Source organism: Ruditapes philippinarum, unplaced genomic scaffold (genome assembly GCF_026571515.1).
Source record: "Ruditapes philippinarum isolate M1 unplaced genomic scaffold, ASM2657151v2 ctg9584_1_1_1_1, whole genome shotgun sequence".
NCBI classification, from domain to species: domain Eukaryota; kingdom Metazoa; phylum Mollusca; class Bivalvia; order Venerida; family Veneridae; genus Ruditapes; species Ruditapes philippinarum.
The window spans coordinates 2,982-14,535 of record NW_026859390.1 but is presented as its reverse complement, the minus strand read 5'-3'; the positions used below and the strand labels follow the sequence as shown (position 1 = coordinate 14,535).

Genomic DNA, 11,554 nt, shown 5'->3' with positions numbered 1-11,554 from the left:
GAAAATTTATCAATATTGTGAATTATTCAAAAAAGCATTATTTGTAAAGATATTACCGAATTTACATCTCATGTAAATAAATGGAGGTAATTAGAAATTTATTTTATATAAAGTTTAAGACAAATTTTTCAATAATATATAAGCGCATATATTTTAATGATTACAAATCATGCGATTAACCATTTGCAGAACATATTAAACATATTCTTGAATGTTTGAAAATTGTTTCAGTAGAATAATTATGTACATTATTATATAACATTTCACTTAAGTGTTGTTACATCCTATATTACAACATACAGGATCTTTAATGGTATTTTCTATTTTATTTGTCGAGCATTTAAATTCAAGTCAAGATTTATTAACTGTTGTACATTTTGTTTTTAAATCATATGCAAAAAGTATCTACGCAATCTGTCATTAAAGCTTTGATTAACTTCTTAAACTACATGTTTTTTTGTTTTTTTATTTAACACCATCGTTTTTAAATACAAAGTCAAGAGTCCCAAATTACTACCAGTCATGTGTCTTTTCCTTCATCTTTACGGTTCTAGCATATAAGTTAGTGTTGAAACGGCCTCAGCAAAAATGTTAATGTGAAACTGTCGAAACATATAAGTTAGTGTTGAAACGGCCTTAGCAAAAACGTTAATGTGAAACTGCCCAAACATATGTTAGTGTTGAAACCGCCTCAGCAAAAACATCAATGTGAAACTGCCCAAACATATGTTAGTGTTGAAACGGCCTCAGCAAAAACGTTAATGTGAACCTGCCGAAACATATAAGTTAGTGTTGAAACGGCCGCAGTAAAAACGTTACTGTGAAACTGCCGAAACATATAAGTTAGTGTTGAAAAGGCCTCAGCAAAACGTTAATGTGAAACTGCCGAAACATATAAGTTAGTGTTGAAACGGCCTCAGCAAAAACGTTAATGTGAAACTGCCGAAACATAGAAGTTAGTGTTGAAAAGGCCTCAGCAAAAACGTTAATGTGAAACTGTCGAAACATATAAGTTAGTGTTGAAAAGGCCTCAGCAAAAACGTTAATGTGAAACGGCCGAAACATAGAAGTTAGTGTTGAAACGGCCTCAGCAAGGTGAATGTGAAACTGCCGAAACATATAAGTTAGTGTTGAAAAGGCCTCAGCAAAAACGTTAATGTGAAACTGCTGAAACATAGAAGTTAGTGTTGAAACGGCCCCAGCAAAAACATTAACTTATAATGTGAAACTGCCAAAACATATAAATTAGTGTTTAAACGACCAAAGCATATGAGTTAGTATTGAAACGGCCCAGCAAAAACGTTTATGTGAAACTGCCGAAACATAGAAGTTAGTGTTGAAACGACCCAGCCAAAACGTTAATGTGAAACGGCCGAAACATATAAATTAGTGTTGAAAAACCCCATGCAAATACATGTATATTAGTCACTAATAGTCAGGGTGGATACAGAACAGGGTTGACTGTGGGGAGGCTGACATCTTGGTGGCAGATTTTGACAAAAGATAGAGAAATTAACATGATAGACGAAAAGCGTGTTTTTAAGCTTGGACCAGCATCGGCAATCTCCTTGAATGTACCCCGAGTTTATCACAGTTTATATTCTATACAGTAATATACTATCAAATACAGAAAGAGCCTAATCTAGTGTTGTCTTGTATATACAACGGGGTAGGTGTCCCCTCCCATAGTCTGAGGAACTTTTGAAATCTGAGGTTGAAAATAGTGTTATGACCTTGACTTTCTTATTCTTTTATGGCAGCTTTTTGATAATTTAATAACTATATTCTTCATTTTGTTTATTTATAATTCACATAATCAAGTTGAATTATTATTTATTATTATAATTCAATAAGGATTTTTCCTATCAATGAATCCATTTTTAGATACATGTATAGGGAGAACATTATAATTTAAGAATATTCATGGCATATAAATGCAACAGCCATGTAAAAAAGATTATTAAAAAGAAGTGACAAATGTTTTTAAATGTCTCGAGCATTTTCAAGAAACTAATGCTGAGGGAAATGAGTAAATAAGTTACTTGAATACAGTCACGTTTACATTATGAAGATTCTTGGAAAATGAAAGAAACAGTCAAGTTTGTAGTAAAACCAGTTATTCAAAAATTCCTTACAATTAATTTAAATAAGGGTTTCGGCAAAGGAATCGGAAAAACAAAGACAGTTAATTATATTGTACTGCGTAAAGCACCTATTTGCTACTACAAGTACTTTTTACTGTTATTTTGTAAATTAGTTAAGCTAATCAAGTGTGCTCCTTTAACCTTCCAGTCATCCAAGCATGTTAACAGATGCAGATCTCAGACAGGATGATATCAAATAAATATTTTGAAGAGGGAGTACACTACTCCCAATAATGCTTATAACTGTCATAAAAATATTCCAGCCCAATAAGTAAACGTATCTCTGGGCTGAGCTGGGGGTGCAGCAATTAATAGTGTGAAACGGCTCAAACATAAAAAGTTAGTGTTTAGACGGCCCTGAGCCACGTATTAAAAAAACATGCAACAACAGCAAGTGGTCACAAGAATCTATCCGTTTTCCATTATGCATACCTATTAAATGAATTATTCCCCTCTAATTAATCTCAGTTACTATCACTTAAAAATTTACCTTATTTATTCCTTACTTAATAATTTTCTGTTATTTAGATACTTTCTTCCCTCCATTCAAAACTTAATAACCTTTTATTAAACACGTACAGTGATACTTCCGAATTTACCTCCTATCAAACAATAAATTTCTTCTTATACGCCATTAGATATAGGTTAAAGTTTAATAGTACGTATTTATAAAATGAAATTGGTCAGGCGGGGCGCAGCCCCGCGACCAATATAATTTTGTAAATACGTACTAATAAATTTTAACCGGCTTAGTGTTTTAAATTATTTTTATAAACAGTCGATTTACTAGACTGATTAACAGTTACCCGATTTACCAAAGTAAATGTGTTACGATTCATTTGAAATACTGCAATCCTATTGGACAAAAAATAATTTCAAACACTAATGTCACTTGAATTAAACTCTTGCTTCCTTCTTAACATTAGCTTATCTCCCGCTTCAAATCACAAATCGATTTATTTCTTCCCACTCAAAAATCATGAACTTTATTTTTATAACGGCTCGGGTGATATAAAATCTTGACAGTTAATATATCCACATATATCACTCCAAAACCAAAATAATAATTTTATTACCCTTCCCTGTCGAGCTTAGACGATTGAAACGTCGAAATAAGATTCCCTTTAGGCTACCTTTTCACCACAACATGACTTCACATAAATACATGACGTATATTCTTTCGAACGTAACGAATGTAAACAAGAGAAAAGGAGTAGTCTGTTGAACGCACTTTTTTGGAATTAATATCAAGTTTTCACAAGGTCATATTTGTTTTCAATACTGATGAGAATATGTATTATTACTCTATTTTGGTAAATATTTATCATTTGACAATTAAAAAATGCTTGTAAATCGGAATTTACATCGTGTAAGATCAAACCGTAAGCGCATCGCCACAGCGCATGTTGTTTACAACGTGGGGTACCCAACGGGGAAATGTAGTGTGTATATTACCCGTCTGGCTCGGTAATATCAATTTCTTTCGGGTGATCAATATCCAATCAAAAAGGCGGAAAAAAATCTGGAAGGGTAATAAAATCATTTATAACCTCTGTCCTAACACTTATGTGTAATCTCTTATTAACATCTTATACCAAACAAACTTCACTTCTTAAATACTAGTGCCTGCTTTTCTCTTGCACATGACTTATTTCCCTTTTATTTTTCAATACCGTTCGTCTTATAAAACTCTTAATTCCTTTCATTAAAAGCCATATCTCCAGATTCATGCTTATTATCATAAAAACTTTGTGGGATGAAAGTTTTGATGACTGAGATCATAGAGAATGAACTGTTGAATGAAATGATGATTATGATGATAATTTTTGTAGTGATGATGATGATGATTGTCCTAGTGGTGATGACATTTATCATTGATATGGATAATAAGAGGTTAATACACGGCAGGAGAGGGCCGGAAGGTGATAATCGGCCCGCAAAATGAATAATGGACCCGAGGGCTTTAGTCCGAGGGCCATTATTCATTCAGGGCCGACTATCACCTTCCGGCCCTACTCTGACGTGTATTAATGTCTTTAATACACTTGGTAGATCTAATAGTAGCATTTAAAAAAAAAAAAACAACAAAAAAACAACAAAGTTCTTTCGTTGAAATTCTTGTCTACTCTTCTACTATTCTGTGCAGAGATGGTTACTGTTTGTGTGTTCAAAGCAGTAGAATCTAGAAGCAAGTTTTATTTTATTTTCTTTTTTTTCGGAATGAATTTGTCGTATTATTTCTTCAAATTTCAATAGTAACAAAAATGTGTTTGTACTAAATACGCTTAAGCTCTCATAATAAAAATAAAGCGATTCGTGCTGACAACCTACTTTCACTTTTACAGTTAACTGTTTGATGACGTAAAATATGACGTCATTGTTTCAGTTTGTGCACGTGCACATGTTCTGCGGGCTGATAACTAGTTCTCGGCCCCAGTTGAAATCATAGGCAATTTTGTTACTATATATAGTAACAAGTGTATTAATGATTATGGTATGCGACCAACATACAGACTGTTGTGCAATACAATATCAAGGAACCTGTATATAGATAAAGCAATAAGGAATTTCATTAATAAAATTTGATATTTGGAGATGCTGCAGGGCTTAAAATTATGGTGGGTGATTTGGTACATTGCACGTTGCGGTGTCGATAGCGTCGTTATCGCCTTTTCGTCTTGTCGCTACATGACACGACAAAGCGCCAAACAGCGCGTTGTCGCGCTGTCGTATTGTCTCAAGCGAAGCACGCCAAACGGCGAGTTGTCGTGCGGCGCGTTGTCGCGATGTCGCCCTGTCGCTTGGCTTAACCAATCCTTCGATTCGAACCGAGCGACAATGTGACATCGCGACAACACGCCGCACAACAACGCGCCGTTTCGCGTACATCGTTAGCGACAGGACGACATGACGAAAGTTGGACAACGCGCCGTTTGGCGCTTTGTCCTATTGTCGCTAGCGCCAACACAACTCACAAAAACGTTCCAAATCAGCCACCATAATAAACAGTTTTTTTAAAAAGATATTGACACTCAAACATATGGTGCTTAGCAAAAGTTAAGTAGTATATATTTAATCGCTTCTAAGAATTCGCCGACAAAAATAAACTTTATTGCATTCCTAACAAAATTCAGGGTCATTAAAAATTGTCACAAGTAGGCTGGTTATTTATTCGAGAGGTCATTAGACCTCTCCACAGCGTCGAGGATGCGAAAGGTTTTAAAGTGTATAAACCTATGTATCTAATGCAAAAATTATTGTTTAGATTTTAAAAAAGAATACTTCTAAAATGTTTGTATGAAATAAAAATGGTAATAAATAGCCTTAAAGCGAGAAGCACATGCACAAGGTCATTGATAAACGGATAAAACCTCCTTAAAATAGAAAAATAATATTTTGTTCCGAAACATTGTTTTTTTTTTTTTTTTTTTTTTTTTTTTTTTTTTTGTATTATGTACTACGCTACTCGAAAGTGTCGCGTTCTACCTTAAATCGCAAATACAACGTTTTTCTTTGTTTCAAAAAGTCATATTGTTTTTTTAAACAATTAGAGGTTCAAATTTAGAAAAATGAAAAGATTTGTCATTTGACCCAGTTTTTCCTCTTTTGTAGAAGTACCCTTAAACTCCTTACAAGAAGTATCTTTAAAAAAAGATACCCGTCTGAAGTAAAACTGGTTAACTTGCTTATGTTATTTCTAAGTTGTCGATACATATAGAAAATGTTAGCAATGCTTGCATAGCAATGACATTATATTTTTGTAGCTAAGAAAAAACACATTTTCAACTATAAGCATACTCCACAAAGTATGACAACTTCTATTTTACAGTATTTATTTCAGTGTCCTTATTACTTGTTTTTACGTTTGACTTTATAAATTTTGTTATCATATTCAAAAATGAGGTATTTTCAAAAGAATCACATATGAAATATTGCAAATAGGAATAAAAAGAAAATGGGTAGTATAAAATGAACAAAATACTGATGAACGTTTTATCTTTGATTTAATGCAAACAGCTATGGTGAAAAAGACACTGAAGAGTTTGCTAGTGATTACTTTGATTTAGTAAATGTATTTATATATTAAATTAACAAATGCTTCCACATAACAAATAATGTACTTTAGACATAACAATGATATTTGTGTTATGAGAAAGATATAACCGAACAAGACATACCATTAAAAGAGAATTCTTATATTTCTATACAATGCATGGTTAAAACAGAATTTTTAAAGCTTAGATTGACATCTTAAAACGCTTACACGGAAATTCGAATTGTTTGAAAAAAATGTCCAGGTTAGCAAAAATCTTTTATCTGAACATCGGACTGTCAGTTTAGGTACAACTTGTTTCCTTATATAGATATAGGAAGCAAGTACAGTATTGTAATTTTGATAAAAATAACCTGATGCAAAATATGAGATGCATGTACAAATACGATACAATCTAACAAATAGATTTGCACCCGGTCACTCTGTATTAAAATGACATTTGTAAATTTACATGATATGATAATAAATGCGAGAAAAATTAATATGGCTGAATAAAATTCAGTTATGAATTTAAATGTACATGTATATTTTATATAAATTAAAGGGTTAAAAAGCGTATTGATCGTTTATACTTTCTTACATTAAGTAATACATGCATACATTGTTTGTATGTTTTTTTGTTGTTGTTGTTTACTTTTTTTGTCGTTTTTTTATTCAACTGTCGCGTGCTTTTTTTCTATATTGCGTCACCCGCTGCAGATGATACAGTAGTTACCCCGTTCTAAAAGATGGCCCTGGTTCTTTTACATACCAGATGTAAAGCTTAGAATACATATAGTTTGATTTTCCTTACAACCTACAACCTGATTCTTGCATTGTATTAATTGTCAACTTCGCAAAGTTTTAACCTCCAACTATAACAATCGAGGTTGTGTTCCTTTCAATCCTCAACCGACCAAATTTTCTAAAATGAATTGTCCTGCTTCTGGTTTTTAGAACTGTTCATTATAGTTCTTGGGATATCAAGAAGAAAATTTTATGTGAATGAGCCTACAGTATAGAGCCTGGTCATACTGCATGTAGACTGTCCTGGCTCTTTACTGGTGGCAAAGGCTAGTTATTTAAGTCACATACGGTTCCAGCAGGGTAAAGTTGTAATTCTGACAAAGGCATGCAATAAAGCGATATAAGAGCTGGGTTTTCAGTTCATCAAAATATGCGGTATTTATATCAACTTGCGATAATAAAAACAATATACTTTTGAAGAAATTATCTAAATGAACTTGCAAACAAAAAATGTATTTGAATACATGAAGAAAAACAAGGACCCGGTTGATATCAGTTTTTAACATGTGTCATTTATCCAAACATAGTATGCAAGTAGGTTAAACAGTTTTTAAACATGTTTGTGAAATGCTTTGTGTACACATACATTACTACATAATATGTGAAGAACGGGACAACTGTTTTACAGCAGAGATCCTTCGTGGGCAATGGAAACAAACTTATGTTAAAATTGCAGACTCGATTTGATTGAGTCTATTCACGAGAGATAATGTACAAGTGCAACATCTCTCAAGCCTTAATCGTCATGCTTTCAGATTCATTATAATTTTCAGGAAAATTTTACAATGTATTAAAAAAAATATTGTGCAGTGAACAAAGAAAATAATTAACGATTGCAAATGGCACTAGCAATCCCATAATATGGTGATAAATTCAGCAGTCCTTAATCGCATATAACATGTAAATTATTATTTGAAATTTAAACTAAATTATGTTTGGCTCATCTGGAGGCATGCAGCTATACAGTAAGCGGCCAAGTCAATTTCAGAATTCACTTAACAGCATTAGCAGCTTTCATTCAAGTGGGTAACCAAATGTGTGTGCAAGAAGAAGAAAATAGTGTTTTGATATATTCTTTAACATTTCTACAAGTAAATTTTGTTATATTTGAAATAAGATAAGTTAAAAACAATTTTAAACCAAAATGAATGATTTGAGTAAGATTTGAGTAAATTTAAAGTAGTGAATTAATTTTTCACTTTTCACATTAACTTAAGGTATATGCATTTAATATAGTTCATGGGTAACATATTGATATTTTTAATAATTTTAATTGTTTATCTCATGAAAGCATACAGTAAACTAGTCGCAATATTTTGACTGCAAGACCGACCGATAAAACCTATAGATGTTAATCGTATGTATAATAAGAATAGCCCTGTCGCACAATATGTTGGGCTAACCGTAATCAGTCGTCGTTTTGGATATTTTAAAACAGTTATGGTGAATTCATATTCAATCATATCTTTTGATATATTTATATATACATGAATTCATGTCGTTTTTTTTTATAACCAAACCTATGGTCAGAATCCTTGGGAGGCTAGAGTTGCAACAAATTAAACAAAAGTAATGACAGTTCCGCTTTGTGAAGTTAGTATTTATTTCATTTTGCCAGATTTATTTTCAATTTATATAAAAGAATTTAAGAAACGATTCCAAAACAAATTGACGCCACAAGTTGCCACTATATATATATAGCTACAAAAAATTATTATGTCATTGTTATGCAAGCATTACTTTGAGATGATCACTTAACTATTACAAACAAATTTATTTGTTAGTGTGATTGATAGTATTTGGTATACCATATTGATAAACATGTATTTCACAGAAGAGTATAATTTAGAACAAAGTCAGAGCCTTCCAGTATATGATACATCAGGTTGTAAGTAGAAAATACGTTTATTTCTTGTACTTTTTTGGAAGTCCTCTCGGGCGATATTTATTCGGATCTCCTCCGTTGCGGCCATGCTCATTGGCTTCTTGATCAGCGGCTCTGTCCGCGGGACTGTCGCCGAAGAAAAACCCGTAAACCTCTCGGGCATCACTGAAAAAAAAAGATAATTACCTGATTAATGTACCATTCCCGATTTTTTTGTAATGACATATAATATGACTGTTCATTTCATATCTATTTTATATTTCAAATACTTTCGTGCAAATTTTACCTTAAGCTTTTTTTTTAAGCCCACTTGAAGGCCCAACAATGTGTAGATTAAATACCACAGGTAATACTGTGTTTGTTTTTCCTAAATTATTTTAAAAAGCACCTTTCTCAGTGTCATGATAATATCAGATAAAATGGTACAAAGGTACCATACGGACTGGCTGATGAAAAGAGGATAAGAGTACCTGATGACCTTTGCCGCATGCCTCCCGCCAGTTCCATGTTGTGCGGCATCATAGTTTCCTCTTGCGTGGAAATACTTGTCAGAGTATTTCCAGTCTGATTCCTTCATGTCACTGCAATAAAAAGTGTCATTGTTACATGTATTCAAAGCCTCATATGACATCTTGAAAGTGCACGTATACAATTACAATACATGTAATTACAATTTTAACACTGTTTATTCATTTATTTTATTTTATTTTATTTTATTTCATTTCATTTATTTATTTATTTATTTATTTATTTATTTATTTATTTATTTATTTATTTATTTTATTTATTTATTTATTTATTTGAGAGAGAAATTATATATTATTTTAGCTAATTATTGAGGTGAATTATTGAATAACGGTCACGTATGTATTAATTCTGAATAAACCGATTATTTCTAGAAAGCCTTACAATGTAATATACATCATTAATGCGATTTCTTCCTAATAAATCATGTAAAACTTCTCTATGGTCTGGGAACAAAGAAAAACACACACAAATAAAACACGATTTAAAAAGTTTTAGCTGTATGTGCAATGGTATTGTTGTTATTGTGTTGTTATGCTCTGATAATATATTAAATACATGTATATAACAGTGAAAAGAAATCTTAATATATCTTTAATATTTGAACTTACTGGAAAAAAGACAAAGCTTGTGATTTCAAAATAACAATTCCCATACATGAAATTAATATATCCGAATGACATTTGATAAAGTAAAAAGGTGCATACAAACAAACTTAAGTCTATATAGAACTTGCAGCTCTAAAGTTGATATCTTAATGGCATTTTCAAGCAAAATTTATTTTAAAAAATCGAATAGAATCTATTTTTAACGCTAAAATATATTACTTTTATCATTAATAATACAAAAAAAATGCATGTATTTTTTCTGTTAGCGTTTATGAAAATAAATGTCTAGTCTGATTTTAAAAGAACTAGTATTCTTTTCCAATATTCTGATTACAATCAGACAAATATAGGACTCGACAAAAAAAAACGTTTTCATGACTATTTTGTTTCTTTTTCATTTCAAAGAAATTTTATCAGGTCTACATCATTTGGATATTTACCGCTGATAGACCTTTTTACTATAGCTACAATAATAGAACCTCAAAAATAGCCTTTGTAATGATACCATTTATTGCTTTAAGGGTATTATTCTGTCATAAAGGGCGATATCTTTTCTGTCAGTACACGCAAAGACGCAGATTAGATGGTGATTTGATGTAATTTCCAATTTTATCGCCTGAAACATTACACAATGTTAGCAACTTATATAGAAAATATTACCTGTAAGCCCTGTACATGTCCTTTGCTCCATTTTTGAATCCCGAAGCGTAGTCTTTCGTTTTCTGCCATGCGCCTCTACTGTTACTACTTTACTACAACAATCGACGACAATCAACAAAGTCGCGAAAAGCAGCAATACAGTTGTTATGCCTGTAAGCCTAATTTTAACGACCGTTCTACCAAGTATAGTGATAGTGTCAAGATCCCGAAATGAACAAGGACAATTTTTGATACTGAGCTTTATATGTAAATCATTTGGTGACTAAAGACGCATTCAACGGAAATTGCTATATTGCATGAAGCATGATCAATTGGTGAAGTGTCCGGTGGTTCGTGTTAACATACACTTGTAAATTGTTTTGTTTTTAACATTTTCGAACAAATATAGAAATGGAAACTACTAATATTTGTTCTTTTGAAGGACTGATTGCAACCAATCATAAAAATTGGAACCACTTCCTTACAGAAGTGTCTAAATCAGATGTCACGAAGTTAGGACTAGGAAGTAGGAAAATAGGAAGTTCATTGGACTAAATATTGTAATCTGTCGACAAGATGACATGACAAACATAAAGAAAACCAAACCAGCCTTTTTAGCTTAATATATAGAATTTATTTTAGTGCTATTGTGAAGGGAGCTTTGGCCAAATAGACTGGCTCTCGGACAACCAGAAACAATTTGTGTATAGTTTCTTGCTCAAGGAAACAACGGCTTGTCCCTTAAGGGGTATGGACCAGCCTCTTTGTAAAAAGAAAAAAAAACTGAGATAAATGCAATTAACAAACTGCTTGTCCGACCTTTATTTTCTGGGGAAAGAAGAGCTTTACATTCAATCCGAGATACTCAAAATGTGTAATTAAGTATGCTTACTTAGCAAACGGTTTTGTAATT

General features: G+C 32.2%; 1 protein-coding gene across 1 annotated transcript; it reads right to left on the bottom strand.

The window, feature by feature from the left end:
* Positions 1-8,786: 8,786 nt before the first annotated feature.
* LOC132756331 (serum amyloid A-1 protein-like) lies at positions 8,787-10,914 on the bottom strand. Its single transcript, XM_060747378.1, has 3 exons — positions 10,663-10,914; positions 9,340-9,450; positions 8,787-9,034 (listed from the first exon to the last, which is right to left on the bottom strand). Exons 1-3 carry the CDS (start codon positions 10,677-10,679, stop codon positions 8,890-8,892), a joined length of 273 nt encoding a protein of 90 aa, XP_060603361.1. The 5' UTR covers positions 10,680-10,914; the 3' UTR covers positions 8,787-8,889.
* Between the last annotated feature and the right edge of the window lie 640 nt (positions 10,915-11,554).